Source organism: Drosophila mojavensis, unplaced genomic scaffold (genome assembly GCF_018153725.1).
Source record: "Drosophila mojavensis isolate 15081-1352.22 unplaced genomic scaffold, ASM1815372v1 contig_80, whole genome shotgun sequence".
Lineage (NCBI taxonomy): Eukaryota > Metazoa > Arthropoda > Insecta > Diptera > Drosophilidae > Drosophila > Drosophila mojavensis.
Genome location: NW_025318906.1, coordinates 5,081,755 through 5,100,580, shown reverse-complemented (window position 1 = coordinate 5,100,580; position 18,826 = coordinate 5,081,755). Strand labels below are relative to the sequence as shown.

The window sequence follows — 18,826 nt, the reverse complement described above, 5'->3', positions numbered from 1 at the left end:
TGTTGCCAGCTATATTCATTGGATCGCCGATACAAGATATATGCATATTAAATGAGCAGCGGAAATATATATTTATTATAGATATTATAAAATGCGCGCCGATAAGAAAAACAAAGCTGTAGCTATTATCGGACTATTTTCGTTGCTTTAACGATTAAAATATACTGTCAAACCTTAAAGTTGTAATGAAATGTGAATCGGTATCGGTAAAAAATACCAAGAATAAAAACACTAAAGGCTGCAGCTGACTAAACGGGTATCGAGTATGAAATATGGGCATCGAGTACAAGTGCAACTGCTGTCGGAGTTGGTTGTATCTGCGTCAATGTATTAATTTTTTGTTGGTGTTTTTGTCTTTCAAAGTGTTTTTGTTACAACTATTTCGCATGAAAATAAGTGTGCCAAATTGATCAATAAATATTGGGGAAATTCAAACGCCCAGAATCAAATGAGCGGTGCTTTTTAAAGAATTGGAAAAATCGCAAACGCAATAGTCGGTGAAAAATATTGAATGATATGATTCAATGACGTCGCGAAACCAATCCGTGATTCGTCAAAGCAAAAGAGAAAGAAGAGAAGGGAAAAGTCACAGTGAGCAGCCGACTGTGAACATTTATGCGGGCTGTGCTGCTGTTGACACTACAAATAAAATAAAAACTTAATATATACAAAAAGCCACAACGGATAACAACAAAAATCCATAGATTAAATTGTATAAAATATGTGTTAGAAGCAGCAAAATTAAGAAAATCTTCAGATGGGTTCACGTATTAAGTAAGTATTGTGTGTCGCTCTCAGAGACTTACATCTGGAAAAAATAAAATGTGCAGTGGGCGTAACGCTTGGATGACCACTGAGCGCCGCCACCTCAGTGAAATTTGTTCATCATCTTATATACTATTATTGATATATACAAAATAATTATTGTGAATTTGGCAGAAGCGACGTAAAGAAACTCTTTGAGTTTTGGTGCGAAGTAAAGCCCACACGCGGCATCGATCGTGGCAGTGTTAATCGTGGAGGTGGAGGAGCAGCCGCAACGCCCGCTGGTGTCATTATTGAAAGCTTCCCGGAGGGCTTTCGCGATAAGGAGGTGCTTAATGGCATCCCATCGTTTGCGTTTCCCTGCGATCTCATAAGGTGCGTGTGTTACTGAAAATTTATAACACATTATTACGCATGCATGTTTCAACTGAGCTTGCATTAGTCATATTATACAAGACCACAACAATAACAACGATAACATATAGAACAATGACCGTTGGTGTTCTGTTTGAGATTTGCTGTCTGATTGGGTGAATGGTCACAGACAGCTCGCTTTTTGCAGAGCTACTTTTGGCGGAGAGGAAGTCCATGCGATTATATTTATATAAGATATATAGGTAGGGATCGATTAGATAAATGAATTGCTAACAGATCTTCCGGTAGCCAAAATCTTACTGAAATCGAACCATAAAAACCCCAATTAACCATAAAAAAGTGATGTCGGCTGCACTGGCTGGCTGGATGAGTCATTACAGCAACAGCAACAGCAGCAGCAGCGGCAGCGTCCACTTCAAGTTTGTCCATGAATTGTATAACCTGTTGTATAGTTTTTCTGTTGGTTTGTTTACTTACATATGCGCGCCAGTTTGTATAGCGTATTGGTGAATTATTTCATTCGGATTACGTTGAACGTAGTTCATTTTCGCACATTACGCTTGTTGTTTTTATAGCAAGTATTTCCTCACTATATCAGCTATATTGTATATACAGATATGTGTATGGGTATGCGTCAATTGTCTTTTTGTTAGTCACGCTGAAAACATTTCTGGTTTTATATTTGCAGCTGTCTTAAGAATGGGCAACAAGTTGTCTTTACTGTTCGCCCAGCCTTCTGCTTACTATTATTATCGCACGGTAATATATACACACTGATAAACAACAATGATACAATTTGAGAAAGCGCACCAAATGCTAGACTAATGAATTTTTGTTTGCTGAAATGGCTTTAAAGTAAAATTAATAATAATTATAAACATTAGCACAAAGCAAAGATCTCCACAAAAAAAATGAAAACAAACAGAAAAACGGCACATCCATATGTATGTACATACGCTAAACACAGTTAGGGCACGTACATACATATATTAAGCCAACAATAACAGCAAATACAGCCTCCAGCAGTCTCTTAATTCATTAAGTTTCGTTTTCTCTCCCGGTCACTCTGTCTGTCTCTCTTCGGCTGACTATCATTATTGTAATTAACAGTTATCGCCAAAGTCAATGCACCGACATGTACAGCTTGAGTGGAAGCGAGATAGATGCTAGCTTCGTTGTCATTTTTGCTGTTGCGATTTTGTCGCTTGCGCCTGTTTAGCATATTTTATTAAATAATGCTCGCATCTAACGACTTCACGTAATCCAACGCCTACAATAAAAACCAACAGCACGAAATCGCCTGTGAAATGCAAAAGAGCTGAAAAGAAAAAAACTGTAGGCCAAGCGGCGTCGCATTGAAAGCGGAGCTTACTGCGAATAACTGTTGTCGTGCTTTTACTCACATACAGTTTGGCAAGAAAGTGTTTACACACAGGGAAAAAATTTGAATTTTTTACTTTGAAGTGAAATAAAAGCAGTAAGAATATGCATATTCAATTTTTTTAAAATGAAAGTAGGTATATTAGACTATAAACTATATTAGTAAGTAAAAAAAATTACAATATGTTTCCATTAACAAAAGAAAATAACAAAAAACAAAAGAAGTAACAAAAATCAGCTGACAAGAAAGTGTTTACACAACTAAAACAATTAATTCATTATAATGTTTTAACTACTTTTTAGTTAAAACTAATACTTTTTTGGCCACCGTTGGCATCTATGACTGCTCCCAAGCGTCTATTCATCGATTGGACCAAGTTTCTGACATATTCCACTGGGATATTTCGCCATTCCTCCAAAACAATGGTTTTCAGCTCAGTTTTATTCTTTGGATGCCTCTTGGCGGTCCTCTTCTTCAGATAAGCCCACAAATTCTCAATGAGGCTTAAGTCCGGGCCTTTAGTTTGCGTATCCAACACATTTTTTCAGTTATAAAGTAGCCAGCACCTCACAATATGCGCCTTATGTTTGGGATCATTGTCTTGAAAAACCTTATAGTTGGTTTGCCATTGACAAAGAATCCAAATTTGTTGGCACTGGTTACTAAATGTGTGCGCAAAATGTCAAAATACTGTCCAACATCCATGGTGTTCTCAATAAAACATAGATATCCAACTGCTTTGCTTGAGATGCACCCCCAAAATCAACAGTCGGTATTATATTTTTCTTCTCGAGGGCTTTTAGGGGCTTGCCCCACTCTCTAGTTGGACCATTGTTATAATATACCATCATTTTGGATTCATCGCAAAATATTACATCATCCCGATATGAATCTGGCTGATTTCCGTGCATTTTAGCAAACGTTAGACGCTTTTGAGCGTGATCTGCCGACATCAGTTTTTTTTTCCGGGCTAGTCGGGACGACAGATCATTACTTTTTAGTGCTCTTCTGACACTTTCCCGGGAAATGGTTATGCTACACTCCTCCTTCAGCTCACTGGCAACCATCCTGGTCAAAATAGTTGGTTTCTCGTCCATTTTTCTGAGCATAATTCGCTCTGCCCTGGGTGATAATAGATGAGGGTGTCCTTTAACTTTAACCTTTAACCTTTAACTCAAGCCTATCCTCTTTTTTTGCACGGCTTAGTATATTATATACTGTTTTCCAAAAAATCAAAATATTTGGCCAATCTCTGTGGCAGTTTTACCCACCAAGAGACATCCAAAGAATAAAACTGGGCTGAAAACCATTGTTTTGGAGGAATGGCGAAATATCCCAGTGGAATATGTCAGAAACTTGGTCCAATCGATGAATAGACGCTTGGGAGCAGTCATAGATGCCAACGGTGGCCAAAAAAAGTATTAGTTTTAAATAAAAAGTAGTTAAAACATTATAATGAATTAATTGTTTTAGTTGTGTAAACACTTTCTTGTCAGCTGATTTTTGTTACTTCTTTTGTTTTTTGTTATTTTCTTTTGTTAATGGAAACATATTGTAATTTTTTTTACTTACTAATATAGTTTATAGTCTAATATACCTACTTTCATTTTAAAAAAATTGAATATGCATATTCTTACTGCTTTTATTTCGCTTCAAAGTAAAAAATTCAAATTTTTTCCCTGTGTGTAAACACTTTCTTGCCAAACTGTACATTTCAACACATATATATGTACTTATATGTAGTTATGTATGTGTTGCAAGTTCATAATCGTCAATGCACACAAAATGTCACACAATGAGACAAAGGCAAAGAGCAACAAAAGGAAACGCCACTTAACACAATCCTATATTAATTCTAAATATTTACAAAGATGTTAGAGACACGCATTAGAATAATGCATATTAAATGTTTAATGGTTTTTTGCGCCTTTTAAATAGCTGTTATGTTTTCCAAATGTTTATAATTTGGGTTAAGAGGCAACGCTAAATAAGAAGTGGTCGCAGACACGATCCAGCCAGGCATTAGTCACTCGAAAACTCCACTGCTAGTGTACATACATATGTATGTATAAGTGCGATGAAGCGTTTCTTGAGAAACGACGACTACTGTTGCTTGTTGCTGTCAAGGTCACTTGGGTTGATGGCATAGCCGAACGGATATGCCATAATAAGCATGTTATATGTAACGTATACAAGCCACGGCCGAATCTTATAATGTAGAAAATAAGTATGAATGTTTGAAGAGAACAGAGTGATCGACGGAGATGTGCTTATAAGTGTATTTACATATGGGCTTAATTATTTGCTCATTAAAATTCTTTTTATATATGTAACTATTCCATGTATATACACATCCTGCTCATTATCTATTTTAAATTTCTAATCATGATTATTTCACATTTATATAGGGGTTCTGTACAGTCCTATTCTTTTGTGCATACCACTGCCGATTCGAAATGGCGTTTCGGGTTTTGTCGACACGATCCGAAAACGGAAACAGCGATGGTGCTCATCACCTATCTGCCCTGGCATGATCCCTTCCTAAAGCTATTAACTGTGTTAGCGGATCTAAAACGTACCGATCTAAATGAGTTTCGAACCTTCCTATCGGAGGCATACAACAGAGGCGTTCCAGATGCGGGTGGAAATCTAACGGTGTACTATAACAGCGGACAAAGCGTAAGTATCTGAAACTGAACATATTTGTAATATTAATATAACAAGTTCTACTTCATACATATATGTATTTCTTCCACAGCATTTTACATTTGAGCGGCCTTTGCCATTTCAACTGCCCAGCATACCAGAAAATGTAAGCATCAATTAATATTAATTTATAAAATATGTGAAAGTAATTTACTCCATCTTGTGCAGCACAATCTAAATCTCTATTACAACTTTGTGGATCCTAAGGAGATGATAAGTGTGTTTGCTGCTATGCTCGCGGAGCGTCGCATTATATTCACATCGAGTCATTTGGATAGGCTATCCTCGTGCATACAGGCGGCCAATGCATTCCTCTATCCCATGGTCTGGCAGCATATATTCATACCTGTGTTGCCCTGGGAGTTTAAGGATTACTTGGGTGCACCTATGCCATATTTAATTGGTGTGCCAAAGCCAGTACTCGAAACTGTAACTGATATGATAAATGTATTATTTCTTGCATATTTTAATTACTTGCTCTACTTCAGGTGTCTGCCGATGAGCTCGGAGAAGTTGTGATTTTAAACTGTGATACGAATCTGTTGGAGAGTCCTTTTGATGATGTCCGTGCACTGCCTGCAGAGATAGTGTCGCAGCTTAAGAAATATTTAAGCCATACTCAGGACCATATCGGGGATCGTGTTTCCAAAATCTTCCTCGGCGCTTTGGTACAACTGATTGGCGGTTATCGGGATGCTGTTGAATTTCACGACACCTGCAAAACGTTCAATCGCGAAAAGTTCATTGAATCTCGACCCGCCCACCTGCGTCCGTTTCTCACCAAAATGATGGAGCTGCAAATCTTCGCCCAGTTCATTGATGATCGACTCAAAATGCTAAATAGCGGCTTGGGTTTCTCCGATGAATTCGAACGGGAAACAGTTCGATATGCAGAAAAGATGAAGAAACGCGGTCGCAATTATGTCTTTCTAAAGCATGTCAAGGACAAGGTAAGCTTCGCGGAAGACACGCGACCTCCTTGTGCTAATCCTAGCTCCATGGCTGTTAGCTCAGTTGCCTTAACCCCTACTCATCATAATGCAATACGATTTACACATCCAACCATTTCCTACATTTCGTTGTGCGACATTCTTGGGTCCTATTGTTTTCAAAGTATTTATTTATTTATAATGTTTTGGTTTGGAAAGCATAATACATGGATTGAGCCCTCTGCGCTGTCCCGCTACAATTTCCCGCTCTAAATGTTGTTCCGTAATTTTTAAGATTATTTTTGATTAGTTTCTACAATTTTTGTTCGTATATTCTGCTCAACAATATTATTTTAATTTAATTTAATTTATTTCACAGTATTATTTGGGAAAGCGCAGTGTTTCGCGAGTCTTTACCAAGAGCAAATTTTAGACTGGTTGCCACCGCCCACCACCAAAATACGAATATAATTTCCACAAACACAATAAAAAAATATATAAAAAAAAAACACACACAAAACACCTTTTCCACAAAAACCAAGCAAATGTTAGTTCTATTGATTTACTATCCTCCCTATCTCTATTTCTCTTTTAACCAACAATTGCACTTAATCCTTGTTTTTTTGGCAAAACTAAAATACTTTTTTATTGTGTAACAAAAAGTTGTTGTATTTGTTTTCATAAACTTTTGATATTTATATATTTGTTAAATTTTCTTTAAAAGCAAGAGCGGCTTAACAGAGATAATACATTTTACAGTAGCCTAACAGACAGAGCAAATAAATGTCTGCAGCAGTGCACCATAATTTTAAAACTGCTTAACAGAAGAAAATATGTTAAGTTGCTTCGAAGCTATAATAGCTGTTATCAACAGTTATCTAGATACATATTCATGTATAAAGCAAATATATTTTTAGTATAAAAGACCGCTCTATTTGAAAGCTTTTGCCATTATAACGAGTCGATATATTTAATTAAGTCGATATATTTAATTGGGTACGCACATATTCCCAACAAAACTATCAAAAGCCAAAAGCTATATGCACACTTTACTAACCTTTAAAAAAAGAATTGAATATCTTCGTTTAACCATAAATTTAAATCATGAAATTAGTAAAAATAACATTTTTTCAAGCCTCATTGCATTAACTCGACCTTTTATCATCATTGCCATCTTAACAATTAGTATTTAATAGTAGCTAGATTGTAATTTATATTGCTATTCATATACATACATATATATATTATATACAAATACTTTTATATATGTGTCATTTAATATTTGTGCGTTGTCTTTCATATATGCGGCTTGGAACTCACGTTTGTGCTTCTGTGCTTAATGCTCGTTCCGGGGTTTGATTGATTCTCTATATACTCATATATATGTATATTTAAATCAATACTGTAATATCACCAAATGCGAATCACTTTTGCAGACTAATCCAGCTGTTAAGTCTGCTGTTAAATCGGTGAGTGGTAGCTTTATTAAAATCATGCGTACGCTTAAGATTCGAGCAGAAGTTTAATGTTGATCAAACTCTCTTTACTTCAAGGTGAAGGAGAGCTCGCGTGGTGTTAAGACCGCATACAAGAAGTGGCGTGATAACGGCAGCGGCCACAATCATAATCCTAATCATCAATTCCATTTCGGCCTAAGCTCCCCTCAGCACTCGGATCGTCCGGACGGAAGTGTCAATAGCCTAAGTGGTTACGGACGCAAAGTCACGCATCGTTCGGCGCCAAGTTCGCCAGTGTGCAGCAAACGCCTGGAGCGTGAGATAAATTTGAATGGCAGCGCAGCACGCGAGCATCAGCAGCAGCCAATGCTGCAGTTACCACAGCAGCAGCGACGCGCTCCTGTGCCGCTGGCTATGTCCAGTTCGAGCAGCCATATTCCTGCGAATGGTCATGCGCTGGGTGCGCCGAATAATGCTCATTTTGATCATCTTATTGGTGCGTCTCCTGCTGTTAGCTCGGCAAGCTCGATCTGCTCATCAGAGATGAATCTGTCGCAGGAGCTGCAGAATCATCCGCTGTTCAAAACGCCCGCCGTTGACCGAAGCGTAAGTAGTCTAGTGCGTGAATACGAGAGACGGCTGCAGCTGCTATAGCGTCGATGTGCCGCTTAACGCTTTATTGTTCTATCTCTCATTATTCTCGTTGAAGTTGCTGTTATGTCACCAATAAGTTATTTATGTTCATTCTTTTCATTGCCTTTTTCATGTGTTTGTTGTGTTGTGATGTGTTGTCTTGTGTTGTCTCGTCTCGTCTGTCTGTCTGTTTATTATCGCCTGTCTGCCTCATCTTGAAACTTGCACCAAACACCAATACTTCACAAACTTGCAATGTCATCGCAAAATGCCAAACGCCAACTTTGACACGCAGCTAAAGCCCAACGCTGAGCAACAACACAGCACGCGTCCACGTAATGGTGCGCCGCCGGCACGCCCACCGCCACCAACGCTGCCAGCATCACAGCCCGCCTCCTACTACAATCATCCATATGCGGCGAATTCGAGCATCAGCAATGGAAGCAACAGCAAGAGCAGCATCAGCAACTCATATCCAATCAGCAACTTGAAGCCACCTAGGCACACTTCAACGCCCACTAAGGCACGTGCGCTGGCCAGCACAGACTCGAGCTTCGATAATCCACCAGATGTGCAATCGCCGCCTATACCACCGCGACGTCAATGCAGTGCCCATGCTGTGGTGGCAGCCACAGCGGCTGCTGTTAGCGCTGGCATCAATCGTCTGGAGCGCAATTGCTGGCAGGATGAGCAAAATAATTCGGTGCGCAACTCGAACACCTCGTCAGCTTCGGCATCGTCTAGTTCTTCATGCGCCTCCTTTGTGACGGCTGCTTCACGATTTTCGCAGCTAAATGTATCATCGCCCCAGAGTTCTGATTCAGCGCCCATACCAACACCGCGTTCCAAGAGAGAGGTACAACACACAGCTGCGCGTATACTTAAAGCTAAGAAACGTCCTGGTTGTGGTATTACACCCCCCTCACATCTCATACTAACACATCCAGCTGACCCGAAACTATCTTAACCAAGTCCAAGACTAATGGACAGGCCCTTCCGTAGCTTTGCGACTAATCCGCTTGCATTGTAGTAGACTAACCCACGTAGCTTGCCCCGCTTTTAGAAGTTTATCCTGACTGATCTATATCCATAAACATTGTGTTCCTCGCCCTCACAGTCACCCCGCAGCAGTAACAGCAGCAACAACGCTCAACCACACCCCCAGGATAGCATGAATGATCTGATATCGCTGGACGATAGCAACAACACCAGCTTCGATCTGGAGGATTTCGATCCACTGAATCAGAATGCGCGCCCATTGCCGCCGTTGGGCAAGACTTTTGGCAACAACCACAAGTCCAAGTCCAGCACCTTGCCCGCTGGTGTCAATAGCAGCGTACTCAACAATGTCGTGGGCAGCAATAGCGTTAATAATCCATTATATCCCTATTTTGCGCCCAAACACATGGCCACAGTTGCGGCTGTTACGAACCGAGTGGTGAACCCACTTCCACCACAGATTCAACGCAGTGGCAACAATACTGCCAAGCCGCCGGATGATGATTTCGAGCTGTTGCGCAAATACGGATTGGATCAGTTTTCTCTAAATACAACTGAAACAACAACTGCTGCAGGTGCCAATACCAAATCAGCTTTAACAGCAGGTGTAGGCGCTGGCGCTGGCAAGGGCATGAACAACTGGACGACCTTTGATTAGAGTGAAGGCGACGTTAACTGGAAAAGATACCAAAATAAGTGTGATTAGGTTAATGATTCGTATTGTATTATATATATATACATATACATAGCTAGGCCTAGGCGATATATGATATACCAGACAAAAGAAACCTTAAATAATATTATGCTAGACACGTAGAATGAGAACAACAAAATATTTGTTACCTATTAGCGGCTTATTAGAAAACCAAAACAAATTTATGAGCAACTGTTTCAAAAAGAGATAAAAACAAATTACAAATATATTTGACTTCCAAATCAAAAAGACACATAAAGCATTAGCATAGTGAGAATTTAATCCAATTAGCTTTAAAAATCGATTAAAAATTCTATTTAAAATATACATGTATATACATATTTAAACAAAATTTAATCATCGACTGTATTGTCAATTGTATTGAATTTAAGACTTGGATTTGTGCTCGGCCATGCAGCCTTCTATGCGTTGCTGCAGCGCTTTGGCTCCCTTCAAATTCACTTCCTCGTAGTCGGGCAGCAGCTGTTGCATGCGCTGAAGCCAGTCACCAATTTTAGGGTAACGCTGACGATCCACAGGCAGCAGCAGATCCAGCGTAATCAACGTGGTGTGTATTGATATATCTGCCACGCTTAATTCGTTGCCCACCACGAAGCTGCCCTGCTTCAGGAAGTGCTCCAATGTGTCATACGCATTTTGGCAAAGCTCCAGACTGCGCTTATTGTACTCCGCCTCACCGCCATAAATGTTGCGCGCCACAATATCCTTGATCACATGGAAGAGTACGCCGTTTTCGTAGTGCAGACGATGATCAATGTGCGCGCGACGCTTAAGATCCTTGGCATAGAGCTGATCGGTCTTGCCATATTTGGAAACCATAAAGCAGATGATCGCATGGCTACAAATAATACATAAATATACATATTTGAGTTTTGAAATACGCATATATGTATACATACCTGTCCACATACACTTCGCCATCTGTGTCCACGAAAACAGGTATCTGATGTTGTGGATTGAGCTGTAATAAATGTATTATAGTTATATGCAAAGCAAATACAGAAATCAAATTAAAATATTACTGTTGCATTACAAAACCGTTTTTTTGGCCAAAACAAAACCTGAACTGAGCGGAATGGAAAAAAGACAAATCATATTTTATTACTCTTATTTTATTATAATTTTTTCGCTGACAACTTCGGTAAATTAAATAAAAATGCCCTTAGGTATGCTTCAAACTTTTAAATTTCGGTTGTAACAATGGGTAATTAGTATACAAATTATCTGAGTTCCAAATTTCGAATATATAAAAAGTAGTACGGTTTTTCTAATTCATGATTATATGGTAATTAGAAAGGTGTATAAAAAGTAGCCTACGACATTTTAAGCTTGCGGAAACAATATCATTTAATAAAATACCACGTATGTGCTGAAGCCTTTTGAATTTAATAAACATTTCGGCTAGTAATTTTTAAGCGGAATTCAATGCAAGGTTGGCTACGAGAGGAAAACAAAGTCCATTTTGCGAGAGCTCATATACTAGCATATACAACATATTGAATACGTACTTTTAAAAACTCATCGCTTAAATGTTCCTTTTTTGAAAAATCAACGGCTCTGTGGACAATAGAGATGTGAAGTGGAAGGTAAAGGACATATGGCTTATATCGCACTTACTTAAGTTCAACATCTAAACCAATTAGTTTAGCGGTCAGAATGCAGGCCCTAGCTGGAGGACTGAAGAGTGCGTAATATAGAACAGGCTTTGTGGACATATTTAAATGAAAACACACAAATTAGTTGAATAATGCGAGCAAATGATGCACCAGGTAAACAGATACACAAAATAACATATGCTTTAAGCAGTGCTGCAAAGGACAAGATTACGCTGCCGCGCTGCCAACTGGTTGCACATTGAAATTCCAATGAGTGGCAGCGCTTGCAGATCAGCTGTTAGCCGACTCTTCTTTTAACGGAAAAACGGTTGGTTCATTTGAACTTCAGAATTGCAATACATGCGAATATGTATCTAACTTTATTGGTTTTATTTTTCAAATACTAAATTACTTAGCGAAAGTCAAGTTTTCGGGACCAAAAATATTTATGAATGTGTCTGTGGGTGTATCATTGAAGTTGATTGATTGTGTAAAATTCTTTGGAGCTTTATCGCCTCTATTCTTTTTTTCTAATACGATCTCAGGGCGAGTCTAAAAGTTCAATAACCGAAGTTTCTTTCTTTTCCAGATTGGTTTCATCCTCATCTGCAAAATAGAAAACAGTTTTCGTATATAAAGCAATTAAAACGGTGTAAAACAAGAAAACACTCAAATTGTGAAAGTTGGAACTAATATTTAAAGGATAATCAAACGTGATAACATTAAATAATTAAAATTATCAGGACTAGAAGTAAATAAAACACATTGATTGTTTGAAAATATTATTTTGCTTTAATTTGCGGATTATATTGGCTTATACATTATGTACTTATATTCCCCCACATGCAATTCGAAGATGTTTTTCATTGTTTTAAACAAATATCTTTAGTATGTCTTTCTTTTTATTTAATTTAATTGGTTTGTTTTGGTTATAAAAATGTTTGAAATTTCGATCAACTTTAATTTGGTCATTCACTGAGATATATGTATATGTATATATCAATTTTTACATGTGTGTGTGTGTGTGTGTGGGTCTGTGCAGTTCGGAATGGATATATATATATATATTTATATGTATATATACATATATCCTATATATATATATAACATATATATTTAGGTATCTATGGTCCTATTTATCACCTTTTAATGGGCTTGAAATAGTAATCCAGTGGGCCTAGATAAATAATTACAAAGATGAAGCGATTTAATTCTTCGATAGATTTAGCTTTATTTATTATTGAGTGGAATTAATATTCTTCTTTTGCCAGTTGTTGCTTGAATTACTTCTTTTTCTTGAATCATTTGCAAAAATAAAAAAGAGATGACATAAATACATACAAATACGTAATTTTAAAGATAAACGAATGTGAATTTAAAAAAAAAAACAAACTCAAAATAAACATAACTTACTTAGTTTCAAAGATGAACGAAATATAACTTAAAATCGATGCGATTCTCTTGCCAATTTATTTTGCATTATATATCTATATATGAATTAGGAATTATTGTGTAAAAAGACTTAAATATTAACATTTGATTTATGTTTAGTATTACGCTATTGTTTAATGCATAGGTCTATTTGTTTCGATCTTTTGTTTATAAGTTTCATGTGTGTGTGTGTTTAACTAATATATATATTACGAACAACCCAATAAATTATATAATTAATCATTTGTTGTATGTGTGTGTATGTTTGGGCGTGTGTAATAATCGAGGCAAGCACAACACAGATAAATTAAATGATAAATAAAAATAAACTAAAAGAATTAACTAAATTTATATTAAGTGTAGAGGCCTGATTCAAATTGAATACGAAGGAGCGTAGTTCAATATTTAAATAACAGAATTACAGATAGAATAAAATGAAGTATAAGAATGGAGTAGGAACGAAGAGCAACAACTGTGTAGCATCAGCAGCATGTGTGAAAATGGGTAAGGTGTTGGGGAGGGAGGGTGTGGCAAACAACAGACCAACTGCAACAGCAATAGCTACGTCTAACTGCGCCCTGCAACACACAAAAAGTTTTTGGTTGCAATTATTTATTTGAATCAGCCTATAAGATTATGATAAAACAAACGCTAAAGAACAAACAGGGAAACATTCTGAGCCTGTTTACATTAAAAGATAGATACAATTAGAATAATTTGATTGTAAATTTCTCAACAATTTGGCGTCTAATTAAATTTCGAATTTCGTCGAGCTAGGAAATTCATTAAATAGAATATTACTTGGTTTTGAATTGATGTCATGAAAATGTACATGAAGAGCCATGAAAAATTTTAGTAAATAGCCTCTGAATAGTGAGATATGTATATATGTATATATTTATATATATAACTGATTATGTGTGTCTCGTTATGATTAAATGCGAGCAAATTAAGAGAAAGAGGGAAACAAACTAAAAGCAAACCCAACGAAAACAAAACAAAAGCAAAACCATAAAATTTGTGTTGGCGTGTGTGTGTGTGAAATTGTTTACAATTCTTGTGAGTGTGTGTGTCTGTGTGCCTGTCTATGTATTATTGTGGGTGTCTATGGAGCTCCGTTTGGATTCTGCGCTGAGGCAGACGCTGTGGCAGCAGCAGCGGCTGCTACTGCAGCCAGATCCAAGAGTTGAAAATGCTTTTGATCCGCAACTGCTGCGGCGAGAGACTCCAATAGACTCGCATGCATTGCAGCTGCCGGTTGGTCCCCAACTAGCAGTTGCTGTTGTTGTTGTTGCTGTAGCGTTTCAGGCGATGGCATTGCTTGCTGCTCGGGGGAATCTTTCGTGGAGTCGATGGTCGAATTATAATGCAGAGAATAGAAAGAAGAAAGAGAGAATAGAACATACATATATATAAGCATATATATATAAAGAAGGTAAGTGTGTAAGAGAAAAGAGGAGCGGAGACAGAGATAGTGAGAGAATTGCACTATAAAAACTATATATGTATGTAAATATATGTACGTATATATATATATATTTATGGATTTGGGGCGGAAACTAAAACACATTTCATTCAAAGCGATCGAGAATTAGCTAAAACAAAACTCATTTAATTATATTTTCAAAAGGGAGTACATTGTGTATTGCTGACAATAAATAAATAAATACAACTTCAAAATAAATTGAAACAATTTTGAAAATAACAAAATAACACGAAGAAAATTCTTGTACAGTTTACAATAGAAAACTTTTTAAATAAATAAATTTAAAATATTGCATTTTTTGAGTAAATAGAGTGCGAACTCTAGACTTTATGTAGTGTAGCTGTTGTGCATCCTTGAAAGGACCGCACGGCCTTCATTTGTTAACACCTTTGCTGCAAGTAATATATATGCACATAGATCAATTGAAATTCTATGTTGGGCTAACAGAACATACCGCATTTTACGACCTAAGAGTAGATTAACACGCACATAAATTGGCGCACGATTTGCCTTTCTATAAATATCTATAAGAAAATCATATATATATTTATAAAAACGCCGTAAATAAAATTATTGAAATCCTATTACACAAAAGTTCAATGGGAATAGAGGTGCTGAAGCCTATGAGAGGAGATGCCCCTGATAGATTCTGAACCCAACAGAAACAAGATCAATAGCTTTCATACTCAACACAATAAACTATTCATCTCTTGATTGAACCCAACTGTAATTCGAGCTAACAGCCACATAAAATGTCAAGTTATTATAATTCTTTTTCTTTTTTTAACGGAATGTGCGTTAACGTAACTCGAAAGCAGGTGAAAAAGCAATGAGGGAGAATTTGAGTTAAAAAGCCGGGGCTGGTAAGGAGTGAGTGTGTGTGCGTGTCTGTGTTTTTGTATGTAAATGAATATTGCCTTATGTATAGATACAATATTACCCTAGCCTTTTATAAATAATGATATTTAACTAAATCTGTTAATTTTTTTTTTAGCTACACATATAGTTGGTCAGTAAATGGATAGCTGCCTGTTGCTTTGCTTCTTATTACAAAAATGGATCCAACGTACCAGTTTTTTGTGGCTGCTGCGACGAGGCGTAGGCACGTTGAACTGCGCCCGTTCCGTTCGATGTGGACGTGGCAATCGCTTGTTTAGCTGGGGGTCGCCGCTTGGCCAGCGGCATATCATCATCCGAATCACTTAAGGTTAGATCCACCTGCAGAATACGACATTAGTGCTAAGCACTAGGTTGTTGGTTAAACAAACTTACGGTTTCACTATTTGACGTGGACGTGGGCTGCTCCTCGGGCATTGGAGACAAATCAGACTTCATCGGCTTGGTGTCGTCAATCAGTTCTATGCAAAAAACAATGTTAAACAACATTAAATTTAATTTTATCTACATCTAAATATTTAATTATTTAGATTTTTAACTAAAGAGATATCTAATAGCTAAGAATGCATGTAGTCTACTAACCAACATCATCCGATATGACCTCCACTTTAGAAACTGGCTTTGATGGCGTATCTAGTATTTGAGTCTCGCTACGTAAGCCTGGTGTACTCCACGAGCCATCCTGATGCAACTGAATCTCGGTATCATCGCTCTTTAGCAACGAGGATCCTAATACCTCTTGGAAATAGCTATTTGAATAGAAAATTGATAAAGTATTAGTATTACCAGTATTTTTGGGGAATGATATGATCGTACCCATCAATTACTAAATTATCATAGATGGCTGGTCTATCGCACACAGGACAATTCCAGGTGGGCTTTCTTTCGTTCATTTGCAGGTAGAGGCTGGCGTCAAAGCACTGCAAGTGCGAACAGGTTGATGCGCGACACGGCAGCGACATTTTCATTTTACCCAGCGGGCAGTTAAGCGATACCTTCAGCATGGTTGTGGCTATCTCGCAGTCCGCATCCTCTGTAAGCTTCTCCTTAACTGTACAAAATCATAATTAATAAATGTATTGGCAAAGTCAATATATTTGTAGCTTACTCAGAGCACGCGTGTAATCGGCAGGCTTCACGCCCTTTGTCTTCATACGATGTAAGAGCTGTGCAGATGTCAGCTTCTTTACCAAATAGACAGCCAAACAGTAGCTACGCGTGTAGTCTGGGCACCACTGTACCATTATTGTATTTGTTACTGTCGGCGACAATTTCACATTTGAGGTCACATTCACTGGCCGTGGTGGACGTTTTGGTTCCACGTTTGGGCGATTTGTAGGAATGACATTCTATAGTTATAAGAAGCATTGAAGCAATTAATACTTAAGAAGCAAATCAATTGTGTGAAAGTGAAAGTTTTTCGATTCCAACTAACGCCAAGGTTCTGAAAGCTCATTGGATAAGTGAAAAACTATTTGTCATTTATACAAGTGTAGTATGTCATCTTATTTGATAAGTCAGTCTGGCTATGTCTATGAAATACATAAAATAATAAACACATGAGAACTTACAGGCAGCTGACATAATTTGTTGTTCACTTTGACATTGACGTTTGGTGGAAAACAATCCTCCTGGTCGCAAGAGGTCTCCACGAGACAGAAGCGCAGCTGCACCTGTATGGCGTGCTCCACTTTTGAACTATTGCGGACATCTCGATTTGTGGCTATCTCTGTGGCCTGCTGGGGCGTCAGTGTGAAATAGAAAGGCACCTCTTGCACACGCTGTGTATTGCGCGGCACCAGGGTTGAGGGCTTGATTAGTGTGCCGAGGACATCATAGAATGCCAGCTTTTTCAGACGCACATCTGGGTGTATGGGCATCTGGCTGTTCATACCGTGCGTGTGAAGGAAGGGTAGCATGTTGGCGGGTGCACCGCCAGCGCCGACTGGCATCTGGGCTGGATTACCGGTGCCCACCTGCGGCACCTGTGTCGGTGCACCACCAACGAGACTCGCATTATTTGGCTGCACAGCCGGCAGCTGCATGTGCGAGTACATTCTGGTTGGATCTATGTACTGCAGCGTGGGTGTTTGTTCTTGCACGGATTGAGCGTAGACTTCTTGTACCTTGGGTGCGAGCAGCTCCAAGTTAGTGCGCAGGAACGATAGGATACGACCTTGCAGATCGGTTTTTCGTCCAGCGAAGGAAATGTTTAGAAACGATAAAATCTTTTGCAGCTCTACAACGCGTAGCATCTGCACCATTTGCTCACATTCCTAAAAAAAAAAAAAAAGCAGAGTAGAAAAACGCTGATTAAAATAACAGTAACAGGCGAAAAAGCACGACGACGCCGAATACAGCGCCGCAGACACAAATACACACAGCCAGCCATGCAGCTAATGGCAAAAGTGTATGTGTTATCCGTGTGTATGTGCCTTTACTAAAATGTACATAAAACACATATCCCATGCGGATCTTTTTATAGCCGTTAAAAATATATGCTTTTGTCAATCACAAACAATGTTTCAATCACAACTAAACACCGGTAGATTAATGCTTAAGCGTTTGCAAAAAAGGAGATACATCAACCGCACAGTGGACACAAAAAAATCGCATGTCACAAATTGTACATTACCTTGAACGACACGGGCAAATATAACGTTCGTGGGCTTAGCCATCCTTCAGTCAATCACAATTACCGATTTTATATTACTAGTTTATTGCTTAGTAACTAATGTAAACATATACTGATATTCAACACATTTGTTATTTTTAATTCCCCCGCATTTATCTTTTTAATCGCACAAATTTGTTTTGTCGGAGGAAATATGGCGGATGACAGTGTTGTAAAGCAATCGTGTTTTGTCTAGCAGCAAGCGTTTGCGTATGTTGCACTAGGGGGCGCTGAAAATGAGGCTTGCCCTGCGGTCACATTGTTTTTACTTATCAATTGTTTTTTTTTTTCTTACGAAAATGCATTGTTTTTATTTATTATTAGGTTCACTAAATGAAACACGTAATGACAAAATTACCTTGAATTTAGCCGCATCAAATGTGTTTACTGCAGTTGGCGTTGATTGCTGCGATGTGGTAGAAGCGGCATTTTCCGCCTGAGTTTGCGAGCGGGTCTTTCGCATCACAATTGTTTGCTAACGTTTATTGTATATTCAGCACAAAATATGTGATTTTACTGGCGTTCGACTGAAGTTCGCAATACACTTGAATATAAACACTTTCTCAACATGTTAAAATAAAACAAATGACAAAAAGTTTCCGTAGCGTTAGCGTCTGACTTTTATTAAAGATCAGTGTGACCGTTTGATACTAACGCAAAAATAACAAAACAAATATTAGAGAAGTTGACGTTAAACAGGGGAGGCAATGACGCTTACGTTTTTGCTCGATAGTAAGGAGTTAAGGAATCGAAGCAAATCAGGAACTAATTCAAATTTGGAGC

The 18,826-nt window shown here is 38.1% G+C and overlaps 3 protein-coding genes across 13 annotated transcripts; 1 reads left to right on the top strand and 2 right to left on the bottom strand.

The window, feature by feature from the left end:
- The first annotated feature begins 285 nt into the window (after window positions 1–285).
- On the top strand, window positions 286–10,040 carry LOC6578791 (DENN domain-containing protein 1B). 4 transcript variants are annotated; one of them, XM_044010960.1, is made up of 10 exons: window positions 286–774; window positions 940–1,140; window positions 4,930–5,200; window positions 5,280–5,333; window positions 5,396–5,656; window positions 5,716–6,177; window positions 7,593–7,625; window positions 7,710–8,219; window positions 8,542–9,132; window positions 9,412–10,040. In XM_044010960.1, exons 1-10 carry the CDS (start codon window positions 758–760, stop codon window positions 9,901–9,903), a joined length of 2,892 nt encoding a protein of 963 aa, XP_043866895.1. In that variant the 5' UTR covers window positions 286–757; the 3' UTR covers window positions 9,904–10,040. The 4 variants fall into 4 exon arrangements, with proteins under 4 accessions (XP_043866895.1, XP_015018806.1, XP_015018807.1 ...); XM_015163320.3 differs by having other exon boundaries at window positions 287–774; window positions 8,542–9,102; window positions 9,364–10,040; XM_015163319.3 differs by lacking the exon at window positions 8,542–9,132 and having other exon boundaries at window positions 289–774; window positions 9,364–10,040.
- A 161-nt stretch (window positions 10,041–10,201) lies between these two features.
- On the bottom strand, window positions 10,202–11,791 carry LOC6578790 (glutathione S-transferase 1). Its single transcript, XM_002004660.4, has 4 exons — window positions 11,578–11,791; window positions 11,469–11,517; window positions 10,860–10,921; window positions 10,202–10,798 (listed from the first exon to the last, which is right to left on the bottom strand). The coding sequence occupies exons 1-4, from the start codon at window positions 11,673–11,675 to the stop codon at window positions 10,327–10,329; spliced, it is 681 nt and encodes a 226-aa protein (XP_002004696.1). The 5' UTR covers window positions 11,676–11,791; the 3' UTR covers window positions 10,202–10,326.
- Window positions 11,792–11,888: 97 nt separating this feature from the next.
- Window positions 11,889–18,699, bottom strand: LOC6578789 (E3 SUMO-protein ligase PIAS1). Of its 8 annotated transcripts, none has more exons than XR_006357769.1 (9): window positions 18,402–18,699; window positions 16,941–17,645; window positions 16,478–16,718; window positions 16,186–16,420; window positions 15,952–16,118; window positions 15,745–15,830; window positions 15,543–15,690; window positions 12,969–14,324; window positions 12,762–12,850 (listed from the first exon to the last, which is right to left on the bottom strand). XR_006357769.1 is itself a non-coding variant. In XM_015163317.3 (9 exons), the coding sequence occupies exons 1-9, from the start codon at window positions 18,504–18,506 to the stop codon at window positions 14,846–14,848; spliced, it is 1,776 nt and encodes a 591-aa protein (XP_015018803.1). In that variant the 5' UTR covers window positions 18,507–18,698; the 3' UTR covers window positions 14,578–14,845. The 8 variants fall into 8 exon arrangements, 7 of the variants coding, with proteins under 7 accessions (XP_015018799.1, XP_015018802.1, XP_002004695.2 ...); XM_015163317.3 differs by lacking the exons at window positions 12,762–12,850; window positions 12,969–14,324 and adding exons at window positions 14,578–14,864; window positions 14,927–14,996 and having other exon boundaries at window positions 18,402–18,698; XM_015163313.3 differs by lacking the exons at window positions 12,762–12,850; window positions 12,969–14,324 and adding an exon at window positions 11,889–12,161 and having other exon boundaries at window positions 18,402–18,698.
- Between the last annotated feature and the right edge of the window lie 127 nt (window positions 18,700–18,826).

Coding starts and splice junctions, on each gene's coding strand:
- LOC6578790 (XM_002004660.4), bottom strand. CDS start 11,675: ATGTCCACAAAGCCTGTTCTATATTACGCACTCTTCAGTCCTCCAGCT. Junction 11,518..11,577: donor GGTTTAGATGTTGAACTTAA/GTAAGTGCGATA, acceptor TATTGTCCACAG/AGCCGTTGATTTTTCAAAAA. Junction 10,922..11,468: donor TAAGCGATGAGTTTTTAAAA/GTACGTATTCAA, acceptor CATTTATTACAG/CTCAATCCACAACATCAGAT.
- LOC6578791 (XM_015163320.3), top strand. Junction 5,201..5,279: donor ACTATAACAGCGGACAAAGC/GTAAGTATCTGA, acceptor TTTCTTCCACAG/CATTTTACATTTGAGCGGCC. Junction 8,220..8,541: donor CGCCCGCCGTTGACCGAAGC/GTAAGTAGTCTA, acceptor TTTGACACGCAG/CTAAAGCCCAACGCTGAGCA.
- LOC6578789 (XM_002004659.4), bottom strand. CDS start 18,506: ATGCGAAAGACCCGCTCGCAAACTCAGGCGGAAAATGCCGCTTCTACC. Junction 16,421..16,477: donor CGATTACACGCGTGCTCTGA/GTAAGCTACAAA, acceptor GATTTTGTACAG/TTAAGGAGAAGCTTACAGAG. Junction 16,119..16,185: donor GATAATTTAGTAATTGATGG/GTACGATCATAT, acceptor CTATTCAAATAG/CTATTTCCAAGAGGTATTAG.